This window comes from Pygoscelis adeliae, unplaced genomic scaffold, assembly GCF_000699105.1.
Source record: "Pygoscelis adeliae isolate BGI_AS28 unplaced genomic scaffold, ASM69910v1 Scaffold189, whole genome shotgun sequence".
Classification (NCBI taxonomy): domain Eukaryota; kingdom Metazoa; phylum Chordata; class Aves; order Sphenisciformes; family Spheniscidae; genus Pygoscelis; species Pygoscelis adeliae.
The window spans coordinates 2030484-2056056 of record NW_008825543.1 but is presented as its reverse complement, the minus strand read 5'-3'; the positions used below and the strand labels follow the sequence as shown (position 1 = coordinate 2056056).

Here is a 25573-nt window from a genome sequence, read left to right as displayed (position 1 = left end):
ACTTTGTTGTTGATCAGCTGAGCAAAGAGCTTCAAGGCCTTCTCCACGCTCTGCTGCCCGTTCCCTTGGACCTACGGTGGAAGAGAGCATGACCATCAGCCAAGGCATGGGAGGACAAGGGACCAGAGGGCAGCCCTGTACCACCATGGGGTCACTCCGCCTGCACTATGGGTGGGGTGAATGGTTTAACCCTGGCTGCACAAGCCAGCACCCCATCTCTCAGGGTCTCAGCATCCCCAGACGTGGTCTCTGGCCAGTCCTGAACAAGCATCACTCCTTCTGTCCTCCCCCAGCACTTCAGCACAGCTCGCTTGAATCATTGCTCCGAGCTGTACTCTGCATGCCATAAAGCTGCTGCTTTGAGGCTAACGGCCCTATAAACGACAAACAATTTTGCTTGTTCTGCACAAGAAGTGACACTCTTATAAGTAAATTAAATACTAATTCAGACTATTGCTTTGTTATGGGACAAGCGTAAAAAATTAATTGAGGCTTTCAGCCAGTTGCAGATTCAAGTAATTCATTACAAGTGAAAATGATGAACTACATTAAGCAACTCTTTACCAAACATCTTGGAGACTTATGTATTGGTTTTACTAACGTTACATAATTAAGCAACTGTATAATTGGCAACACATTTATCACTTCTGCAATTCTGTTTTCCATGAGTAAAACAAATAAAAAGCATTCATATTTGTTTGCTAGAGCATCAGCTTATTTGACAATTTAAACAGTGAACATAACGCGTGGGACTGGGAAACTCAGGGCGTGGGAATGGGCTGGGAGAGGCTGGTTCAAAGCCTCCTGAGTTTTACCAACACCACGGCAACTGCTCAGCGGTGGTGGCCCACTGGAAAGGAATCTAATTCGATGCGTTAATGCTAAGTAGTGCTTGCCTGGGAAAGCAATGCAGCCGTATGGAGCACAAGCAATCAAGACTTCTTCCTCTTACGTCTCTGGCTGAAGATTTGGGCCACCCCCCGGTCTGTGTGAAGGCAGTAGGACTTTCAGAAATTACTGGAGCAACGCCAGTCTCCGAGAGGGAGTGCTGAGGCTGGTACCTCCAGGCATCCTGGGTGGAGGATGGCAGCCCCACGCTCGGTGGCAGATAATGTTTCTGGAAGCACCATCATTTTTTGGTTTTGCAGTCTCACAGGTGAGCAGGGCCCATCTGCAAGGTCATCTGACGGACCCTGGTGCGTTAACTATTTTTCTAAATCCTCAGTGGAAACCTTATGTATATATTTACACATACCGGTGGAAAACCCAGGAAAATTAAAGTTCTTGCTGACAGCCAAGCGGGGGGCTGGCCATGCCTAGGCACGGCGCTTGCCCTCCTGTGGACACGCCATGAAACAGCAGCAGCAGCAGGATGCTCCAGGCAGGACGCTCCCAGGCGCACAGCCTTCCCCCGCACCGTAAGGTGAGTAAGGAGGACTTTAAAAGGACACCGATAACTTATCTGGCATGCTTTGCTGCTGGCCTATAGCAATATAAAAACCCATAAAATAAAACTAAAGCAACACCGGGGAGAAGAAACCGAGAGGAATCAAGCAATGTGCGATGGAGATAAAACACCAGCTTCTTAGTTAAAATGAACTCGGGGCCCATCCTGCTAACCCCAGTGCCTCTAACAAGATTTGGTGTGGAAGGCATAGAGGTGCTTCAGGGTTTCACGCTGGCTTCCCCGAGGGCTCAGGGAAACTTCGAAGGGCCGGAGCACGGCCTGTTCATTACCTCCAGCTCCCGCAGGACAGGATGGTCCTCGATGCCGGGGAAAAGGACCCTCATGGCATACATCCGATAGTCGAGGTAGGGGATCCCGGAGCGATCCAGGTCGCTGGTTAATTCATTGATGTCTGTCTGCAGCTCTGCAAAAGCTGTTTGGGGAGAACAGAACAAGACAGAGAAACACACGTGAGCTCCGGGAGCCGAGGCAGCGGGGCGGAGGCTTTGGGGATGGCTGGCTGCCTGCTCTCCTTGGGGGCACGGCAGCAATCGTAAATGGGCCAGCTCAGAAATCAATTCGGAGGAGACCTTGCCGCATAGCTCAGAGAGACCCTCACCCTTGGAGACTCTGTCTCAGCAGCTGAGAGCGAGAGAGCACACACTGCGCAGAGCAGATGCCGAGAACGGAAGATGCTTATTAATCTGTATGCAGTTCACACCTGTGTATACACACCTAAAATACCTTTAAAGGCTCCAGATAGAAACGAGGATCTATTTTCATAACCTGGTGCCTCCAATATTTTCCTTTCTTCTTCTTCTTCTCCTCCTCTATCAACAGTTGCCAAAATAATCAAATCTGATGCAGATCAAATCCAAGCACAAAGAGCCTGCTGCAGGGGTCAGGAAGGAATTTATTCTTCCTCTCGGAACATAACATCACTGTGTTATACAGCCGTATGTCTGTCCCTGTGTTCACTCTCCGAAGTACGAAATGCTGGCTCAGTAAGGTCTGTGTACCCCAGCTAGACTGTGCCCATGCTGAAGCTATGGTCTCCCCTGAATATATCTCATTTTTTGTCCTGCGCTTTCAAGGCTGCCCTTCAAAAATCAGCTGAACAAATCCAATGCAACTCTCTCTATATACAGAGGTCACACTATGAAATTTGCAGCTTTCTATTTATTTTTCTTTGATTCACTGAGCTCCCTTCCAGCTGGAAGGACATACAAAACAACAGCAGCACTCCTCCCCAGAACACTTTTTGTCTCAACCCACCGGCTACAGAAATGACTGCCCACCTCCACCTTCGCTCCTTTGCGGAGAGGCCAGGCTCAGCCTTGTTGCAAGGGACAAGACTTCTCTTGTTGAAATCTGCAGGCGGCAGGTCTAGCTACTCCAAATAACACACAAGATTTCCCAGAAGCAAAGGCTTGAGGAGCTTCTTCCTACCCCTCAGACCTGCTCCTGCTGCTCTGGGCTCACATTTTATAGACTGGAGAAGGGATGTGATCAGCTTTCCAGCCCTACTGCTTTCCATTTGGGATACGTGCTGTTTCTCGGGGGTCTGAACCTCCTCCACTCCCTATCTCACTCTGCCTTTTTAAAAGCCCTTTACGAAAAGGCCATTAGACAAGGGGGCATATTGTGCTGGGCACCCCGGGGCTTGCACCGTCCCCGCAATGCGATATCCAGGCACGTTGCTTAAGCAGGATCAAGCTCTAATCCTATTCTCTGCACACTAGGCAGCAAAGCCGCGTCTGCCGCTGACACACTTGTCACTGCCCACCCTCCCACGTAGCCTCGCAGGGCACGCACCCTGCTCCTCTCTGCAAAAAATCGGATGGCTGGGGTGGCTCCGGTGGGGAAAGCTGGGGACCAGAGCACAGGGCCACAAGCACACAGAGCGTGCCTGGTCCCGGGCAGTACTGACCCTCCTTGCACTCCAGGGCCACCCGGGACTCCAGATTGTCCATCTGCATCTGCAGCCTCTTGAGGGTCAGGTCGTTCTCTCGGGACTTGCGCTTGTAGGCGATGAGGACGATGATGACGATGATGAGGAGCAGGCTGCCTCCGGCTGCGATGCTGATGATGGCCGGCAGGGTCAGGAGACTGTCTGAGATGATGCTCACCGAACCAGGGGAGAAGATGATACCACCAACACGCACCTAAAAAGCACAACGGAGGTAACCAGCAGCTTCAGGTAAGGGTGTCAGCCTGTCCCAAAGCCCCATCCTTCCTGGCCAGGGCATGCACCACACGGGCTGTACAGACCCCTAAGGAAGCACTGAACTGCCTCTGTTTCAGCCAAGACTATAGCAACTCCGATTGCCTTCAAACACAGAGGGTGCAGCTTATGTGAACACAGGGAGGCTTCAAGTCATGATAAATGTGCCAGCCCTCTGCTATCTGGGCTTTGTTCTTATTATCTGATGGCTCCATCTGACTTTCATTTTATAAGCTTTCAACTCCCTTTTGTAAACTGTGGACATTAGCAACGCAGTGATAATTTCACCGACAAGAAACCAGAGTGACTGGAAAGAGAGAACAGAGAAGGGAAGAGGAAGCCCCATGTGAAAGCTACAGAGCAAACACGCTGGAGGTTAATGCCAGGACAGGCTTTTCTTGGATGTGCCCTGGCCACGGACACAAGCAGCTCTCAGCCAGGTTGCGCTTCTGTGAATCACACTGTGATAATCTGAATATGTTTTGGATGCTGAACTTAAAGGGAAATAAATCACAATTACAATCTCATTTGGGCTCTACTCAAGCACTTCGGCAGCTGCGTGCTTGGTCTGCGAGTGGATCAGAGGAAGCAGAAATGCCCAAAACCAAAGCAGAGGAAGACACCGACGGTTATCCTGGACGAGGCTGTTGATCCAACCAGTCCAGCGTTCAGACGTCCCTGGCTGCTTCTGCTTCAGGAAAAGGCAAAACCTCCCCATCCACTTAGCAGATCAGGCCTGGCTACAAGGGGTGATAAAATCCCTTCCTATCCTACAGGAGGGAGAACACAGCCAGCTGAAAATGGTCTCCCCTAGTACTGAAGGAAGAGCAAGCAGCACCGGAGAAAGGATGGTACCTGGTGCTGAAGGCAGAAATATTTGTTCCTTCCAGAAGGCTCCGATAGCAGGTGGTGAGTCCCAAGGAAGGAATAAGAAGTTTCTCCATGCTAATCCACATCAATATTTTAAGCTTCCAATTAGACAGCCATAAAGATCTAAAATCCTACCAATCCTTGGACAAGAAATTGCACTTAATATCTGAGTGAGTCAGGGAGATGGCGGAGAAGGAGAAAGGATGGGAGGGAGGGTGGGAAGGAGGGAAGGGATGCCGACAGGAGTGTTTGGTCCCTCACCATCACTTTGTGCTGTCCGGTGAGATTTGGCGGCTCACACAGCAGCTGGGTCTCGGAGACGGTGACGGCGCAGGGTGTGTCTCCGATCAGCACGGTGTAGTTGAGCTTTGCTCCTCCAGGAGCAGGTGGGCACAGGTTTCTGCCCTAGGGACAAGGGGAGAGAAGACTGTACAACGATGCAGTGCATTTCTCTGATTTTCATCTCATTCCCAGCATGTGCAAACGGCGGGACTCCATCTAGTGTACCCCATTCTCCAAAGGCGACACAAAATTCCCCTCTCTTGGATTTTTTTGCTGCTTCCCACTGGGTAAGGATCTCCTTACCTTCAGGATGATGGGTGACCCCGGCTTCTGCTCCAGCACCCCAGTTGGGCTCAAGAGTTCAAACGTTGGGTTGGGGTAGTATATGAACTTGGTGTCGTTGTAGACCAGCAGGGATTGCACGTTGTTGAAGATAAACCCAAACTCATCTGGCCGCTCGACAGCATCCAGGCCGGGCCGGTACTCGGGGGTGAGGGGGGGCGCGAGGCAGGCCAGTGCCGTGGCGTTCACCACCTTGCAGACCTGTGGGGAAGGCGACGCTTCGAAAGATGGCAGGGAAAACTTTACCCTGACCTGGACAACGAAGTTCTGATCCCTTAAATACTCCCCAAAATGCCCAGCGGATTCAAGTTTAGCTGGAAATATTTAATCCAGGTTTGATGCATTGCAGGCATAGTTTGGGGGAATTTGCTTCCCCTCCAGCCAGCACGAAGGCACTGGTGCAGAGACAGAGAGCAAGCTTCAAAATGAGCAGTGTTTTAAAGGAGCTAGAGGCTCACAGAGCAGATCACTTAGCCCTTTATTTTTTCTTTTCTTTCCCGTTGCACCCTCTTTGGCAATGCTGGCTTTGAAACAACCCATAGCGAATACCTGGTCCCTGCTACAAATGGGTGATCAGAGGCAATTCCTTAATGCCAGCGAGGGAGAGGAATGATCATCTGACACTCGTGGGCTGGAGGTAACGTGAAGGTCATCTCCCGCCAGGCTGAGGACACCCACAGTTCCTCCAGCCCTGGAAGCAGGGAGCTGGCTGATTTATGAGACTCTTGCCTTATAAAGCAGCAAGAGCCCAACCGTTCGGCCTCCCTCCGTAAGTGGAAGATTTAATTTCACTCAATTTTGTGTCTTCAGAATTATTTTTGTAGCACCATAACTGCAACTGCTAACAACAAAATTAGATGCCTTTTTAAAAAGAGCTCAGATGAAAAAGGTCTTCAGAACGGAAGGGAGAAAAGGAATAGGAAAAGACTGCTAAGTGATTTGCCCTTTCCAAGATAATACAGATTCAGTCAGAAAGATCACTGCATAGAAACAATATTTTTCAGTTTTACTTGGTCAAAATAATTTCTGCTGGTCCTGGAGGTACAATTCTTATTTGTAGCATACAAGAACATTGCTTAGTTCCTGTTTAGCTGAGGATTCATTTCAGTTTCTCACTCTTAGACTGAAAAAATACAGATGGGGAAGGAGGTGGCATTCCAGATCAGCCCCAAACTCTGCTACCGACTCCTTGCTTCGGGACCATCAGGGTGATAGGAGGGAGGAGGGGAAGGAGGCATAAAAATAATACCCGGCTTCACCAAAATACCCGGAGCCCCACGCCCAGCATCCTTCGTACGGTGAGGAGGGTGCAGAGAAGCAGCACCTGGCCTTACCGCGGTGATCAAGCTGCAAAAGTGGCCTGAAAGCTTCTTGTTCAGAAGCGGTTCCCCTCTCTCCTTCCCTCCCCGGGCTGGTACAAGCTTGCCGGGCCCAGAGCTGTGGCGATAGGAGGTTTATTTATAGAGAGGCAGCTAGGGAGAGACTAGTTAAACATAGCAGCCTCATAGCTGGCAGGTGTCAGCGCCTAGCTCTGGGCTTTTACAGAAAGAGCAGGACTAAAATGGGAAGTGTGGAGCAGCTGGGGATGATGGGGACAGCTACGCTTGGAATTTCCATCATAACATGCCTGTAGAGCTGAGCTAGGTACAGGGAAGGGAAGGATGCTGGGGAGAGGAGAGCTCTCAGGGCTGAGGGGCTCTGACAAGAGGGGGAATTTCAAGAGTGAAAAAAGTTTATCTGACCCAAGACAGATTTTGAGGTGATGGAGATGACCTAAAACGGAGTCTGCCATTTCTAGCTTTGAAAACTCCTTGGCAGTTACCGTGTTGCTGAGGAAGTAGTTTCCCATTTGTGTGTGTCAGAACCCTTCTTTCCAGGGTCCCCAGGTTTTGCTGCTAACAGTTTGGGTAAGTTCTAGGGAAATGTCCCCTTTCAGCAGCTTTTGCCACGGCAAGTCCCACCATGCAGAGAGCACCGGTGCCAGTAACCCTACGTGGGCATCCAGGTGGGAGGGACCCGCCGTGCGGCAGCACACGGGGATGCTCCCAGGCACAGCCTGGTGGCATCGCGTTGACAGCAGCTACTTACGTTGACAAACTCCTTGCCATTGTACTTGACGCGGATCCTTGGCTCCTGGATCACGTCCAGATTGGAGCCGGTGACTGTCAGAGGCGTGTGTCCGCTGTGGAGAACCGGGAGACACCTGATTAATGCATCGGGCAGGAGGGGCTGAGGCTGTGCAGAGAGATTGTGCTTGACAATAAGGATGCTTGTTGATCTCAGAAACATGTTTTCTGCAGGCACTTCAGACACCAGGCGACAGCGTGGATTAATACCCACTCCCTGAGTCACTGGGGAGTGGTGTCTCACAAGTTCGCTAGATTCTCTACTCTCAGCTGCACCCTCTCCCACCCAACAGCATTGCAAGGCAGCAGGATGAGAAATGGGACCAAAGAAATCAACTGAGCTGAGGCTAAATATGTAAGACAATAAATTAGTCACAGTGTTTAATGATTTACATGGTGATGTTTTTAAGGAACACGATAAATGGTACGTGCAGTGAAGGAACTGACGTGCACTTGCATCTGGACTGCAGATGCAGCAAGTTGTCACACAGAGCTGGGGAGGGATGAAGAGCACCCGGTGCCATCAGGGCCAGGGAGGACACAACCCCCCAGGCTAGAGTACCCCCATTCTCCTACAGCCAGTGCCCCTGAGCAGAGTCTTTCACTCTTGGCTGCTTCTTTCATGTGTTAATTGGAGCAGCACAGCCCAGATTCACCCCAGTCTCCAGCACCTCTACAGCCGAGCCCAGCTGCTCCCTTTAGACCACCTCTGTTAGCAGTCCTGACCAGCCCAGCAAACCATCTCACCCCAAACCAGACACGATCTTCAATTTGGGCTCAAAGCAAACATCTCGCAGAGCCTGCTGCGAGACACTTACTTCTTTCATGGGCAATTTTAAAAAATAATTGGAATTTGAAGTGAATAACTGTGTTACAGCCTGTGTGAGCACAACCATTAAAGTAACACCAGGGGACGAGTATGGCCCAGGGTTTTTAGCAGCGATGATGTCACGGTGATGTGACAGCACCGGCCACCCCATTCCTAGCAGTGAATCTGGGATAAACAGTACATTTTGATTAGCATCAGCTTTTTCCTTTCTTGGTGGTTGCTGGTTTTGTTTTATTCCAGGACTACAAGAAGGAGCCTTTAATGAGCAATTGTGCACTTCTTCAGCAGATGGAAGTGATCTTGGGGCTTTATTCGTGCTCCCAGAATCTCGGTGCAGACTGCTACTGCTGTAATTGCCTTGGTAATTACAATTACTTTAGTAACTCTGGACCTGATTTTTGGTAAATGTAAATGCTGCAGATGCCCAACACTGACAAATCCAGGACGCTGGGTGGGACGTGCATTTCCAAATAGACCCTCTTTTGCCCTCACTGAGCGTACGCTGAGAGGTAAGACCCAGAGCGAGTGAGCTGGCTCCTTTCCCGCTGTTGAGGACCTGCTGTCAGAGCCCTGTGTTACCTGGCGATGCTCCACTCAGGTTCGATGTGCTGCACCTTTGGATCGTCGATGTACTCAAACAGCAAGGTCTGCTCCAGCTGAGCCCGGTCGACGCTGACAGAGACGTGAACAGCCCCCAGGCCGTGGGCTGATGGGGCCGACACGCAGACGATCTCGTTCATGGATCGCCTGTGCCAGAGAGAAGCCAGGGAAGTGTTAACGGGCAGTCGCGGCGCAGGGGCAGAAAATGACCCTTTGTCCTGGCGCTGCCCTGCAGTGGGGCAGCTCACAAAAAGGCTGAGCCCATCGGTCTGCCCCAGACCCTGACACCTGCAAAGGGAACGAGCTGCTGAGGTGCGCAGGAGGGCTTCACTGGCACGGGAGGGAGGGAACGGAGCTCTGTGCAGGAGGGGACTCTGCCTGCCCACCAAGAGAGAAGCGCAGGCTCCCTGAAATTACTCTTTGTGCCAAACTGCAGCCTCCCGCATCCCTCTGTGAACCCGCTGCCTTCTGCTGGGCGTGTGAAAACAGATGGCTGCTTTTTAAATGGGATGCACAAGCTCAATCAAAAGCTAAATTCTTCCCCTCCCCACCCCACGGCACACACGGGCCCTTGTGAGCTGCATAATGGAGCCCGTGAAGCCCCTGCCTGGGAAGGGCGATGCCACCATCACCAATGCCTTCCGGCTTTGTCTCCCCGTCAGAGCAAGGGTGACCTCGGCCTCGGCGCTGGCTGGCCGGACACAACAGACCATCTGCTTCCATCGGGGTCCTGGAGAAGGTGGAGGCGGCAGGGTAGCGAGGTGCTGACAAAGCACAAAGGCGCTGGTGGGTGGATGGATGGAGAAGGGGAATGAGATATGAGTGGTGCCGCTCCCGCTGCTGGGACAGAGCTGCAAGGAGCTGCACAGCCTTGTGGCAAGCCTGGCTGCTGCTCCTATGAGAAGTGCTGGAGTGATGTCCCTGGAAGGCCAATACCTCTGCATGGCCACCCACGGGTCATCCCGCCTGCCCAAACCTGCCCCCGGCTGGCCAAAAAGGCCGTGCTGTTTCTGTGGCTCATTTAGCTTTGGCTTCTCACAGGGGAGAGGGCAGGCAGGTCTTCAGCATCTCGCTGCCAGTTTGGCACTTAGATCAAAAACTGGCACCCCTGAACGTCCAGTCTGCACCATCCTCATCCTCCTCAGAGGCTGTGCAACTCGTGGAGGTGCCTGAAACAGCTGAGGCTTGAGTGCAGCCATACCCCTGCTCTACTTCCAGCAAAGCTCCCGTGTCTCTACCCTGACAAGGGGATGCTGCGTGGTCCCCTTTTCAGGGCCCTTATGCACTCCCCACCCTCCCTAAGGAGTACGGGCACATCACTCAGCGCTGGGCATTTCAGGGAGGGTATCGAACAGCAGGTACCACGATGTTCCCAGCTCACACCTTGGCACGCCTGTCCACCACAACCGAGGAAACAGAAACAACCTCCTAAAATACCTGAAACAAACTGGACTTGACTGTTTCTAGTGATGCAATTACATGTCTATCCCTTCCCGCTCTCCTCCTCCTCCCTCCCTCATCTTATTCTCACTCTCCACCTAGGTTTAATTTAACCACGAAGGCATCCTTGTGCGAGGAGTGTGTTTCTCCACCCGCCTTGCTGATTCTCGGAGCATTCCCGTGCATGCCCATGCAGCTGAAGAGCTGCCTGCCTGCTGCCTGCTCTGCCGCCCCGCGCCGGCGCAGCCGCTCAGCCCCGCCAGACTCCACCGCGCCTGCTTAGCTCTGGCATGAGATCCAGAGTGACGCATCGCTGCTGGCAGAGCTGCTCTCAGCTCCCTGTGATCAGTTAATTAGCTTTCTGTGCTATTATTATGTCGTCATGGTGAATCTACCCACTCCTCCGATCAGAAAGGGGAGAATGGGGGAAGCTGTAATTAGAGTGAATCTCATTAGAAACTGCTTCATTTAATCAGGCTCCCCCACACCCTCGAGTACAATTGAAGTTCATTGCCTCAAAACAGTCCAAGCAAAACAAAGTGCACAGCATGACCCCACATGAAGGATGGTGCCATTCATATACTGCCGCTTGCTTTGTTTAAGTTTCTGCTTGCCTGCTGTAATTAGAACATACAGAGAATTCAAAACTCTTCCAGGTTTTGCAGGTCAGTATCTGCAGGTTGCCTGAATATAATCACATATTTAAGGGATTACATTTCAGGGCTGATTCTGCTCTCAGGCCTGCTTGCAGGCTGCTTCCGCTGGTGGTAACGCCGTTACCCGTGTGCATCTGAGGAAGCAATCTGGCATCTTTGCTTCGGATACGGGAAGAAATGTGGACGGATCGGTTACAGTGTTTAGCACTTGGAGAACTGATCTGCACCTGAAGACCTCGGCATGCCCAGACCTCCTGAAGCACCATTCTAGGATGGACGTAGAATAAGCACTGCTAATATCCCAACATGCTCCCTCATCTGAACGCCCACAGTTCCCGTATCGGAGAACCTCTCAGTCTTCCAGATGAGAAATTCTCCTCCAAGGGTCTTTACTTTCCCAGAAACTTCCTCGGTTCCTCCTGGGAAGCCTGAGCGAGGATCCGACAGGCAGAATCCCTTTGCACATCACACCACTTTGCTTGGGTTCCCGCACAGGCTGCGCCCACGCTATGAAATGCATACTGCCAGCTGCTGCGGGGCACCTGTGTACGTTTGGTACAGGGCACGGATGTGTACATGATGCACACAGATGTATACTGCTTGTATCTTTTTTTAACTAAGCCCCAAGAAAACCCATTAAACCCTGCAAATGTCAACTCTGTGTTTACACTGCTGGGTAAAAAGCAAATTTGCCATAGAAATCCCAGAGGAGATTGATGGCTGCGCAAGTTTCTCGGCAGAAGGTGTGTGCAGATCCTCGCTTTGCTCCGCCACACAGAAGCCCACCCCTTCCTCAGACCATTTCTAGGAGGTTGAGGTACCTGCAGCATTGGCTGCAATAAAAGTAATGCAAGCTGTTGATCTGTGAAGAGAAACTAGATGTTTCTTATAAACGTTACATTTTCTTCAGATCAACCAGGCTGGGGGCAGGTACTGATGACTACTATAAACATTTTACGATCGCAGTGATGTTTGCCCGAGATTTTTGGACCAGTTAACATTCTAACGGCATTAAAATGAAATAATGGACAGCACCAATACCGACGCAATCCCTCCCTTGCCAAGAAAGGCTCAGTCACAGTAAGAGAGAAGATGGTTTCATGTAATAAAAGAGGGAATGGGAGCCTTCAGGGGTTCCCAGATGAATTTTTGTCGTGGCTGTATGTTCAGCTACAGCAGACACATGGTGGTGCAGCCCTGATAACCAGGATGTGCATGGCAGGAGCCCACGCTGGCCCAGCTCGGCCCCTTACCCGTAAAATTCACAGGTCTGGTTTCCCAGGAGCACCGACACGCGGCTGCCGGCTCCCAGGTAGTGCCCGGAGATGGTCACCATCGTCCCTCCCGACTCTGGACCACGGCTGGGGTTCAGAAAACTCACCGCTGGAGTCTGGAGAAAGAAAAGGACAAACTCAGCGCTCCTGCCTGCTGCGAGGGGAGCTGTCAGCGAGCGGCTGCCCAGGGGCCGTGCCGGCCGGAGAAGCACCGTCCCCCGAGCATCTTCATGCTTTGGCTGAGTGGGGATATCCTTTTTAAATGGAAAAGCAAAATAGGGATGCATCCTGGACATCTGACAAATCTCCTGCTAAATTTTTGAACCCAGCTCTGAAAGAGAGATGCGCCTCAACAAAATGATTGCAGATTTAGTCTCAACCAAATTACGTATTTACCTTCAACTTTGTTCTTAAACAAAGGTAAGCTGTTTGCACCGCAGTTTCAAAAGCTAAATATATCCCAAGCCAAGCGAACTGCCACAATGGAAATTTGAACCCAAATGTTTGAAGTTTGCCAGTGTGGTAGAGCATCAAAAACCCCCACCAGGGTCTGGTGATGGGAAACACTGCACAACTGTAACAAAAGGCAGTACCATCAGCTCCAGCTTAATATGAACCGCCAGTGATAGTACTGTGGGGGCAGAACCTGTTTCCCATTGCTGATGGAAAGATATCCTTGGTGGGCAAACTTAGATCCCACTCAACATTTTATTGGTGATATTATTGCAGCAATGCCATGTCTTTACCCTGCCTTGCACCACGATAGCTATTTATCCCCCTTAATAGAATTTGCAGAAAGCAGGTACCTTTTTATTTGTTTTCAATCAGTGGATATTACCAAATTGTTTTACTAATGCTTTCACATTACCCTCTTTATGACTCTCATCTGCAAAGGCTGGCAGCATCCCAGCTCCACTCCCCTGGTACCACCTGCTTGGCAGCTCGGCAAGTTTGTCCTGTTTTCTCTACCGTTTTCACAATGCAACGTGTGTTTTCTGGGTGCCACAGCATTTGCCAAAGCAGCTTAGACCAAAGGCCTGTTTGACCCTGACTCCTGAATAGACCAGAGAAAAACACACAATCCACCCTGTTGTGGGTAATTATGCAATAATATTACAGGAGGGAAAGATTCGTCCTTCAGCTGCTCATGGTCAGCTCACAGCTCTTATGCTAGCTGGGGTCAGGAGTTGGACTCGCTGATCCTTGTGGGTCCCTTCCAACTCAGGATATTCTTTTATTACCCCAGCTAATGGCAATCCTAGACAACATGACCGATAATAGCAATGTTTACACTAGGCAGGCTTGGGAGCATCTCATACAACCAAGAGGAGTGATTCCAAAATGCAGAAAAACTCCAAAGGATGTTCAATGTGTGATTGCCCATCAAAAACCACCTTCAGCCTCCAGCCCAACCCTGGTGACTGTCCCACGGTGAATTAGGAACAAGCTTCAACGCTGTGAACACTCCAGACAGCGAGAGCCCACTACCAGCCACCCTCCTCCTCCAGCCCCATCCCTGGGGCCAGTCAGCTCGTGGGAGCGCAGGGACAGAAAGGAGCAGTTATTTAACGTGTCCACGAGGTCCAGTAGTTCCCATACACACACCAGTGACAGAGCTGCACGCATACTGGAAAGCACAGCCCTCCTCTGCATTCAAAGTGAATTATAAGCACCTCCTGGCTACAAGCATCTGACGTTTCTGGTGTGAGCATCACCTTGTCTAAGTGTTGCAATCCTTGGAAACTCAAAGCATTGCCACAAATAGACACTCAGGCTGTAACCCCGAGCAGTCACTCTTGTAAACAAGGCAAAGACAGGAGAGCTGAGGGCCCATCCTAGGGACCTGCAAAAAGTCCCAAGGCTGGGGTGAGGCCAGCATCAGATGAGGGCCTGAAAGCTGAATAAGGATTTTCCATCTTCAACTCACAATTTTTTGATAATTATGACAGATTTACAGATCCAAAGTAGCTCCAAGGTTCCACCTCCCCAGATAAAACGGGTGTAATTAAGGTGACAGCATCGCTCCTGCCTGGTGTCAGGCACCAGATGAGCTCACTAAGGCATGAACCCTCTCAGGGTCAGAACAGAGCGCTGCTTTAAGGTACCAATCCATTTTTCTACTGACTTTAATGGCATAAACCAGCTGTAATGGAATTTGTGGCAGCGCTAAAGAGAAAAATAGAGGCCAACTAACAAAAGGAAATGATGTGCTAGAAGTTTTAGGTGCTTGAGGAAAAGAAACTATATAATCAGAGTAAGTGCTGGAAATCAGAAGCAACAATGCAAAGGATGATAATGCTCAGCATATGCTCACCAGGTTGCTGCAAGGTACTACTCCGAGATTCATCTCCACAATTACCTTCCACTGGCTCCTGGTTATTATTTAACACAAAGCAAGAGAGCATCCTCCTTGTGTCGCATGGGAACCTGCCTTTTGATAATGGCAAAGCTGGGGACTATACTGGCAGTGCCCTGTGATGATCAGAGGGGTTTCTGGCATATTTGAGCAAAACGTGGTGAAATTTTGCACCCTGCTATGTTCATTAATAAATGAAATCCCAGGGGAGGGTGTGGCTTACAATGCTGATAGGATGGCAGGGGCTAGCCTGATTTATCTCTCAATTAGTTTACAAATTGTGGACAATCGGTAAGTGCTGGCATTTCCCTGCATACAGATTCCACTAAGCACAAAATCAATGTGGCTGGATGAAGTGCCCTGTTTAGGCAAAACCAGAGATATGAGAAACCCCAGCTGTGGCTTTTAAGTTTATGAATCAAAAGGCTGCTAATTAAACAACAGGTAGAAACGACCCACTCAACCAATGGAAGCCCACCAACCCAAAGAGCAGCTCTCCATTAAGCAGATAGAGAAAGCCTACACTCAACCAGCATCCTTGGAGGGGGAAAAAAAAAATCCCTGAATATTTGGATGTAGAATTACCCTTACATCCCAAAGGGCATCATGGGGAAAAGATTAAATCTATAGACACAGAAACTAACCCAGATATGTTTAGGTTTCACAGGCAGTTGATTAAAACTAAGTTTCTAGCAGGACCTCAGTACCTGAGCTGCAGAAGGATGGACTCTGTTGCTCGCTCTCCTGTTGGGTGTTTCTGTATCCATGCAAAAAGGCCTATTGGTGCCTGTATGTGTACACACGTAGGTATAGAAACATCTTCAAAACCAGCAAGAAGCAGCGCCCTGGATTCATCCCCATTAACTAAGCACCAAAGTAACAATGTCCATTACAAATAGAGAAAAAGTTTGAGTGCCGACTCCAATTCCTTGACAATTCCTCATGCACAGAAAGTCCTCAGGTACAGAACAAAGTTAGGCTTTATGCAAGGCTTCTGCTGGGATTACACTAATGCACTTTGCAAGGAGTAACCAAGCCTAGTAATTCAGAAGGTTATCACTATTTTGGAGGTGCAAAGCTGAAACCAAATGCTGTGGGAACCCTGGGTTTAGGTTCCCACATAAATCCTGTTTATTCTGTAGACCTGCGCGAGCTCTAGATCCTGAAAACTGGGCTCGTTGACTGGGCTACCAGCAAATTGTGCAATGCCGTGGGGAAAGCATCAGAAAAAGATGGCAAATTTGGGATTGTCTTCTGGTGTTGAACCCCATCCATTTGAGACAGCATTCGTAGAGCATGGCTGTTCCGCGGGGGATGTGTGCTACCCCCCCTCCTCCCCACCTTGGCAGGACACTCACCACAAACATGTACTGCTGTGCAGAGTTTGCCGTGAACTCTGGCTTGCACTCCCCGATGCACAGGAGCACTGGGCCGGAGCTGATCCCTGGAAGTGCCTGCCCCATCTCACAGACGATCCTGGAAGCAGAAATGCCGCAGTGAGGCTTTGGCAGGAGGTGTCAACAGTGCCCTGTGCAGCTCCATGCAGGGCTGACTTTCTTTTTTTCTTCTTTTTTTTCCTCCCCCTCTTTAACTTTGATATCTGCCTCTTTGGAAGAAGTTAATTACTGAGTCTATTTTTACCCCATGTAGTAATTTAAAGAAAAAAATCAAAATTAGACATAATTATTACAAGCTGTAAACTCCAGAGCAAAGCAGAGCACTAATGGCAATATATTAGCCAGTAGCAAAGTGAGTGTGAAGTCCTTAGAGTAACAGATGAGTTCATTAAGGGAACAGCTCACACTGCAGTCTCCCAGTTAATCAAAAATGGAGAAACCCGCTCGGGGATGATAGAGACAGCCGTGGAGAGCAGCCTTTGCAGGGCAGACAGGGCTGGCTAACACAGAACATACTGGTGCTGGTAAAAGGAGTTAGCGGCACTGAAAGACGCCGATCCTGTGCTCCTCGCGTGGCCCAGCTCAGCCCCGTGGGCACATCCTGAGGCAGGGAAAGCCGTAAGGACAGGGAGAGCTGCTGGGGTTAACCATGGCGGGCCAGGCTGGAAGATGAGGAAACCCTCATTACGCACCCTGTGGGTGTGTAATCCAAAAATCCCAGGGCACTGGGAATGCATAATGCCTACCGGAGATGAGACCAAGCAAACGCCTGTCATGCCAGCAGGTCTAAGAGAGGTTTTCAAAGGGATGTCAGCTGGCAGGGCTCTCTAGCTGTACCTAAAGGGGATGGATGCTGCTTGCTCCCACGGCAACGCTGGAAAGACAAATTCAAGAGCATCCTGCCAGGCACTGGAAACCTCAGGATAGGAGTAACCTGCCGCGGGGCAGGGGGGTGCAGTTAACGCCGGTGTTTTTTGGCATCTGGTCCTGAGAGCGAGACCAGAGAAAGAGCCAGAGCGACCTTTCCCCGCTGAGGCTGAAGGTGCTTTTGCAGAGCGGCAGGGGAAACGCTCGCTCTTCTGCCAATCACACGCAAATGCATGAAAGGCTCCAGTTCTTGAAGGCAGCGTTTCAGCTGCCTTCAGCAGCATTAGATTCACTATAAATAAAATAAAAAGACTAAAGGAAAAAAGAACCTGCAGACAGACAGCATGCACAGGTGATGCCAGGAGGCCCAATGAAATACATACATGCTAGTAAAGAGCTCTAATGTGAAAGTCCTTATTGCTGCGCATCAAAACGGGTTGCCTAGAGAGACGTTGCCTTTGGAGAACAGAAACTGAAGCATCTCAGCTGCGTGCCTTAATCTGCCACGTGCTCCTCTCTCTGCCTTTGAACCGTGCACCTCTCCTCTGCCTGCTACTTCACTACTTCTCCTCCTGCAAACCGGCAGCGGGGCGAGGAAGCAGGGTATCTGCCCTGCCGGGCTAGGGCGGAGGGCTGGCATTTGGGAGCAGTAATCTCTGCTCCTGCCAGCCCACAGGCAAACAAAGCAAGGTGAAGTGATTCCTGACACCCCACGGGCAGGAGAGGAGAGCGGAGGTTTTCTCCCACAAGAAGCAAGGATACACCAAGTGCTATATACAGGGTGAAACACCAAATACTCAACTATTTGCCAGTAAAGCAGCAGCTGCCGTACAGTACCAGGCATGACGGGGCGCGGGACGGGGCACAAGCGACCTGGTACACCTGATCCCGATTCCTGATAAATGCCAAATTCCCAGCAGGTACCTTGTTACAAAATGATGCATTCGGCAGAGCTGTAGGGTGCTGATTGCTGGGCTAAGTGGCCCTTTCACCAACATTAACCTAATTGCTGGCTGATAGATTGCGTGGCTGGAGCATATGGTGAGTCATTACAGTCTTGGAATTCAGTCTGCCCACAGAACTCTTAAAGAGGGTCCTTTTATCTGTATTCATCTTTAAAAGGCAGCTCTCATGCTAATGCTTGCTGTTATCTGCCCAGGGTAAATGTTTTAATGATGTTAAACTTTGAAAGCTCAAGAGCAGTAATTAGAGTCATGATTATAAAATCAGGGTTTCATACCATCAAAGGAGGATAATTTTATAATCTTCCATCCTTTATTTGAAAAATAAAATAAAACAAAATACTGCTCAGCAGAACAGCCCAAACCGCTAGCAGTGACAGTGCTATTGGTGCAGCACTTGGAGCCATTCTGCAATAACACCAACGATGCTTTGCACATCCAGAGCGCCCTTCATCCAGTGATTGGAAAATACTTCCTAACTGATATACTTGCACACATTCTCGCTGTTTGGAAGAGGAGATTAATGTCATTCCTGTCTTACAGATGGGGAAACAAAGACAAGGAGTGAGCAAAAAACAAACCAACGCCAACACGTGCTAGTGACAGGTCCTTCCACTACGCTGGGATCAGACTGGGACCCACCAAATCCATTTCACCACCAGAGGACAACTGCTTTCAGCTGCTGCCGAAGCTGGGGCAGATCCGTGCTGCTGGGACCACTCGTGCGCCCTGGGATCCCCCACACTTGCCACGAGCCGCCACGACCCTACCACACATGACGCCGTCCTGGTCCCCAGCAGGTGAGACTAGACAACTCAAGGGGAGACACCACATATTGCTCCTCTCCTCTCCTGCCCTGCACGAATAACCCCCAACACACCCCTCGGCACCTTGGCTACACCAGAACAACCCCCCCCAAACAGCAACAGGAACATGCGTCACTTTGGGAGGTTTATTCACCCATCCTCTGTTACATGCCTATTTTCTAATTTTCAATTGACATTTTTCTTAGTGAAATAAATGAATTGACTCCAGTGGAGGCCCATTCGGATTAAGCGGCTGTCACTGCCTCACCCGCCTAACAAATGGCTGCGTGCAGCCAGCAGCGCCGGCTGAATTTCAAGTGCGATGGGGAGCGGAGGGGGCAGAGAGGCTCAGCATCAACAGCAAGGTACTCATCAGAAAAGTTGCTTAGCAAAGCAGGAACCGCAGCGTGGAAGGAAACAAAACACTTAATGAAAGCTTAAAGGGCTGCTTAACCACCCCTGAGAGAGCATCCAAACACCTCATCCCCTTCTGGTGTAGGAATGGCACGCCCCATTCCAGGCACCATCCACCTCCAGACCCCTTCCTGCAGGTCTGCAGGACTGGAAAGGGTGGAGAGATGATGCCTGGGGTTTCGATTAGTTATTGGCCTCCTGTGCATCTACTGGAGGTCAGGGAAGAGGCTTTGTGCAGGCTGACCAGCCCTGGGGCCCCGCGGTGGGGACGGGTGAGGTCCTGGAGGCCACTCACTGTTCTGCGATGACGTACTGCTCGGGCAGGGGCGTGCACTGCACCCCAGCGACCTGCACCCCGTGGGCGATCTCGGAGAAATCCAGGCCCAGGTTCACGCCACGGATGGTCACCCTCGTCCCTCCTTCTGGGGGGCCTGACACTGTCAAGATCTAGAGGGAAACAAAACACAGGAAAGTTGAGCTGGTGTCCCTGTGCCACCCGTGCTTCTTCAACCCCACGTCTGGCTTGGAAGCAAACCTTTGCTTTGCAGGCTGCGGCTGAGTGCTGCAACCTCCACCTGCTCCTGCTGCCAAACCCAGGCCAGCACCACCTTCTCATGTCCCCTCTGGATGTCTTGGAGAAGCCGAAACCCAGGACAATCCAACACAGATGGATTTCAGCCCAAGGATGCTGAAATCCATCTGTGCTGAGCTCCAAGAAAGGACACCAAGGTCCCTGAGCTGGCCAAGAGGTGTGGGCAATGCCTCCCCCAGAAACCCTTGCAGAAGGATAAGACTGGCTCCTTTTTTATACATAGATAAAGTCTATGTATAGTGACTTACTATACATAGATATTAAGTCACCTTCCAGAAGTTGCCTGCTGCTTTGGAACTTCTGCCTTGGCTGTTCTCTGAACGTTAATGTCACATTTTATTAGTAAGTTGGCACCTCAAATGACTTACAAATGTTAAAGGGTGAGGTGTGTGCTTGAAAACTGCCTGTTTATAGCCTGCCTCAGCCATAATCATCTCTGCTTCTATAGACTTTCATTAAGGACAATATCCTCTTCAATTAGGAGTATAAATTACAATAATGTATAGTCACAAAATTTGGACTTAAGACTCTCAAAAAGTTGTCCTGAATCTGCCACCGGTCTGTTGTTGCTCTTGGGTGAGTTACTAATCTTCTCCGTGCTACAGCTGTTATTAATAAATAAACATAATCCATAATAATGCAATTTAATTAATTTAATGGTAAATCTTGTTTACGCTTGTTTGTTCCACCCTTGTCTTTGGCAAAAGATTTGAGCTCTTCAAAACCTTTTCCTTACCGTTTCTGGATGGATGGCTGCTTTTCTTTCACCTTAAGAGCTCACTGTTCCCTGGACGTGAGTGGGTTAGGAAGGCAGCAAAACACCAGCCCCCATCACGAGAGCACGTCCCGGCAACCTGCTGCACCACGGGCTGAGTGCGCCCCAAAGCAGCCCTTGTGGGACCCCCTGCACTTTCCAGTGCCACGGGGCACGTCTCCCCCTGATCTCCACGGGATTCCCCTTCCCACCCAATGCAAACTGCTAACGCCATCAGGACCCCCCCTGCTCCCCATCGCTTCTGTGGCTCCAAGTGCCCCCCTGCACCTTCCTGCATTTCAAATCTCAGTCGAAGCCATTTTCCTTCTCCCTTGCTTATGCCTCGTAATTTCTTGCTCTCCACCTCTGCTCCCGTTTAAGGTGCTGCTATTGAATTTGGCCACACGTGTTGGGGTTCAGCCTGCTCCACGCACCCAGCAGAGCCCATAAGCTGCACCGTGTGTCAAACCACCACCTCCTTCTCCTGCGTGTGCTTTAGTTTCTACCTCCCTCTCCCCTTGACCGCACCACTGAGGCTTCTAATTTATTCACCATACACTGTCTGTCGTGCTGCTGTTTTCTGTAATTCATACCGCGTAGCATGTCTTGTATCATTTAGCTCCGTGAAGCACTATGTACCCATAAAAGACACCACAAAATCAAGTTGTATTGCATTACACCAAGTCCTGAAGGCCTGCACTGGTAATGCTTACATCGCTAGCTGGGAATCACCTGAACTCGGCAGTTCACATACTTGACAGTTACAGCTGTCCTTTGCAGCTCTAGATTACGTTAAAATGCGTTTGCTGGAGCACTTACACTGCCGGGCTCGTTGTCTCAACACTGTTCAAAAGAAGTCACAGTTTGCCATTTCCCGACCTTACCACAACCAGCGGAGCCAACCGGCCCCACCGAACAAAGCAGAGCTGATTCTGTATTTTGAAAATGTCCTGACCTGGAAAATCCCCAATATGGAGCTCCACTCGACCTAGATTTTAGTGGCCGCTAATTGAACAGTTTTGAAGTAACTGTGCCATAAAGCAGCCCCAGGGTTAGAACAGATGCATTCAATTAATTACAGCTGGAGAGATTCAGTCAAAACCGCAGAAAGTAGATAAGTCTTAAAGGTCCCGTTGCACTGAGCGCTGGCGATCCCTCCAAGCAGCACCCAGCCAGGCAGCGTCCCCGGGTCACCTCGTTGTGTTGCAGATGCACGGCCGAGGCACCTCCAGCAAACCCAGCCCAGGGCAGCTGCTGACAGCATGGTCTGCCTTAACCCAGGGCTGTGGTTGTGCTGGGGAGCTGCTCAGTCTGCAAGGGTGGCTGCAATGACAGCCCAGATTTCTGGTCCGAGACAGACAGGATTACGAAGAAATATTCCCCATTTTCAAGAAATATACTTTAGTAGAGTGGCTTTTCACTTAGAGGTCTGTGGAGGATCAAAAGAACCTGCAAAGGGCAGCTAAGGAAAAACAAGACCATTACCAGGAATTTTACATTTACTGTTTAGGGGTCTGCACCTCTGCTGGAAGTTTTTTAGGTTGTTTGTAAAACTGAAGCAGTTTGAAAGTCACTGAGATCTAGAGTGGGGTGTGGGAGGCAGGGCCTTTGGTTTTGCTGATCCCCTGAATTATTCTGAGCAGGTCACCTCTCCTCTCTGTATCAGCCTTGCCTTGTAGGAAACAAATAAGCAATCCACCGCCTCTAATAAAGCATGTTCCCACCGCTCAGTGAAAGGAATAATGCAAGTGCAAAGCACTGTATTATTCACAGAAAGGATTCAAAGACAGAGATGAAGTGGGTGCTGGTAGGAGCTCAGTTACATTTATACTCTGCCCTCACATCACGTAAGGGATGCAGATGCACCACTGCATTTCTGTTGTTGCTGCTTCTCACTTGAAACCAAGGTGGGGATCCCAGGGATCTCCGAGGATGGGATCCAAGGGATCCCAGGAGCCCCAGCACAGTGCCAGCACACTTCCCTCCCCAGCCTGCAGAAGACACTGCTGTAACGATGCAGGATAAATGTTCTCAGCCTCACTTCTTGCCGGTTGCATGGTTCAGCATTTCTGACATAAAGCAGTATTTAGCCTCAAGAAGTCTGTGCACGAGACAGGGAGACCTAGGACTGGCTGTGAGTCAGATGGGGCTTTCCTCCTGGAGCTGGAGGCAAGCTGCGAGCCTAAGACCGCTCTGCACAATAACCACTTGGCATCTGTTAGGGTGCAGAGAGAGCGCCGGGCTTGCAGAATAAATGGCATAACCCCTGCTCCCTCCCAAAATGTCATCCACCTTCATTCTCTTTGTCTTTTTTCATCCTGCTCTAAGCTAGCTGGATCCCAGCTGATGAGCCCAGCAGGGAACCAGCACATAAGCATTGTCATCCCGGCATGATCCCTCCTTGTCTCTGCCTTAGCTGATAGCACATTCAGAACCTAATTGTTATCTCAGCAGAGCAACTCCATTATTCAGCCTGACACTGCCCCCCCTTCAGCTGTTTGTTGCACTGATGTTATATTAATGAGGCCTGCAAATAAATGAATAGGAGATCAGAGTGCCGCTTGTTCGCAAGAAAACTGATTTTTATTTATTTATTGCTAAGACCACAGACCGTGTGGAAGTTTTACGCTGTTAAAGGGACAGAAAAAGGGCTGTGTATATCCTACTGCTCATTTACTTTTATGACTATTAAAACACAATCTCTTCTTACTAGTTATGCATTCCCCGAAGCCACTGGCGCCTGGGAGCAAGGCACTTGACCTCCAGCTTGACAGAAAGAGTGAAACTGGCCAGATGAAGCAAAAGGAGTGGAAAACAGCCCGTATTAAAGGCTCTTTCAGTCTGAGTGATCCAGGCTGCAATGCAAGCCCCGGTATAAGACCAAACGCTGCTCCCCAGTCGAGCCTGTCAGTGCCGGTGCTGGTGGGCAGGAGAGCGTGTCACCAGTGCCTGCTTTAAACCTGCCGGGAGCAGGTCGGTCCCAGCAGGGCAGGGCGGTCTCTTCCCAGCTTTCAGGGCACAGCTCTGCAGCACTGCACATTGCAAAACGGTACCCAAAATACTGAAAAACCTCGGACGCCAGTAAAAAGGACCCAAGAGCAATAAAGGCTGTACAGGTCTCATGGTCTCCAAGACAATCTCATACACTTTTCTGGATGGGAAGGGAGATGAGAGAAGTTAACCTGTGCTGTTGAAAGGTTTGGGTTTAGGAATATCGACCCTGCAGGGTTTCTACTGGGGCTTTGCCATTTTCTATAGACCTGACTGCTCAAGAACTTAGCAAAATTCTGTAAGAGTTTTTAGCCTTATACAGCACCCTTCCTATCAGTGGATCTCAAAGCAGAAGAAAATGGCCACTAGTTCCCTCTGCTTTCCCCCTTCTTTTTCTACAACAGTGAAAACTGCAAACTTGACTTTAATTAAAAAAAAAAAAAAAGCTGTGAATTCATAAGGAGAAGGGTGGGAGGTGGAGTTCAAGGAAAAACACCAAACACTGCAAGACCTGTAATAAAATCACAACAGCCCACAGCACTGCCAGAGTCAGCTGAGGCCATGGGACAATACATCCCCCTGAAATCTGCTATTTTCTATTGCTGACCCTCTCTGTGGAATAAGGCAATCTGCCAACGAAACCACAGACATTTCCTACTCAATTCTCTCATCTCCAAATCCACTCAGGGCAATCTCCTGAGACTCAAAACATCTCCTGGCGAGGCACCCTGCGCTTCCCGCTTTGAAGACTGAGACGACACAGACCTGGTTATGGAAAAATCTGTAACAGCAAAGCTCGGCTCTTTTCTCCTTGGACAGAGACCAAAAGTATTGCTTTCAAGTTGGACAGTGATAAAAGACTCGGTGGCAGTGCCATGCCCACAGCCAGCCGCGAGAGCCAGCCTGGCAGTGCTTAGATGCAAGTCACTTCGTGGCTGGAGCAGAGTGTTTTTCCCCTTTTCTGCTTAGCTCAAGGAAGGGTAAATAAATACATCTAAGACTTCTTCAATGTTACAACTGTCCGAACAGTTTATGGTGAAGAAAATCTCGGGCAGAGGCTATTTTGCTTCTTGCACCTTGTAGCATAACCTTGTGCAAGCAGAACAGCACTCGGATAAGAAAACTTTGGTTTCTGACTACTGGCAGGACAAGGTGACTATCTAAGCAAGCCTTTAAGGCTCATTTTATCTCTCTGTAAAGATAGCTATGACTTGCCAAACAAACCAACCAAACAAGGAAAGGAGAGACTCTCAACATTTCTTAACGCTTTCACGTCTCTGCACAGTCAGCACCACCACCTCCTCTGCTCCTCCGCAGCCTCGCAAGCTCCACTGCAGTTTACAGAACACTGCACAAGAGAAATACCTGCCCAAAGGTATAATGTGGCTCGGCAGAAGGTCTAAGAAAGAAATACCAAAGGCCTTGCAATGTCCCTGCGGGATGGATGGACCCTCCTCAGCACCATCCTCCTCCAGTCAGCCCCCGCCCTGACACAGCACCACCAGCCTCTGCGGTTTCCTCCCCCTCTCCATAAAAAGGAGGCTGATGCCTTGCTCCCAGCGGGTCTGAGCAGGAGCCAGTTCAGTTAAGCTGGTGTAGAAACTAATCTGAGCTAAGAGGAAACTTCCACGTGTACTGGGGTCCTTATTCAGCTGGCAGAAGTTTGTGTGCTGAGAAGCCCTGCTCCTGTCCTGCCAGGTGTTTCTGTAGCCATGAGCATCAGTGCAACAGGCTACTTTGATCCAACACTCTTTTACACCCACGCCCTCCGCCTTCTGCAGTATGGACACACGCTCAGGGCAAGGGAGGCTTTTTTGGGGAGTTAATTAAGTGAGAAACCAAAATCTTTCATTCCCACCTGATGTGAGCGTCACTCCTAATAGTAACGTTAACAGACCAAGTGCAGTTTTACCGGTAAAATTACTCCTGGGAGACATTTTGCATCCCTCAGTGGTCTGAACAGAAACATCAGAAGCATCAACTATAGACTAATTAGCTCCCTAGTTTAATAGCATGCCTGCAACAGTCCATAGCGGTCACCCCAATGCTGGTCGCATCCCGGCGAGTGCCAGCTGCACGGCGGGGCAGTGGGCTGCACACCCTGGCCACGTGCCGGTGGATCCGCATGTTAATTACACAGAAAGTAGCGGAGCGTTTTATTCCCTGTTCTTCAGTGCCGGATGGACGGTGGCGAATTTTCAGATGAGAGGGAGACAGACACAAATCCACTTTGGAAGGAGTAAGGAGAGGGTCCGGAGATGCGCGCTTTTACCTCGGTGATGCGAGGGTTGGAGCACTTGACGTTCCTGCTGGACCAGTCGAGCCAGGGCTGGGCGGAGGGCGC

General features: G+C 50.1%; 1 protein-coding gene across 1 annotated transcript in view; it reads right to left on the bottom strand.

The window, feature by feature from the left end:
- The window catches only part of PLXNA2 (plexin A2), a 151370-nt gene that overhangs the window by 19019 nt on the left and 106778 nt on the right, over positions 1–25573 (bottom strand). The window contains 11 exon segments of the mRNA XM_009331952.1: positions 2–71; positions 1738–1880; positions 3378–3612; positions 4803–4946; positions 5127–5366; positions 7254–7347; positions 8700–8867; positions 12070–12206; positions 15805–15922; positions 19188–19339; positions 25502–25573. The exon segment at positions 25502–25573 is cut by the window's right edge and continues 134 nt beyond it. Of these exon segments, the coding sequence (XP_009330227.1) occupies positions 2–71; positions 1738–1880; positions 3378–3612; positions 4803–4946; positions 5127–5366; positions 7254–7347; positions 8700–8867; positions 12070–12206; positions 15805–15922; positions 19188–19339; positions 25502–25573 (1573 nt within the window).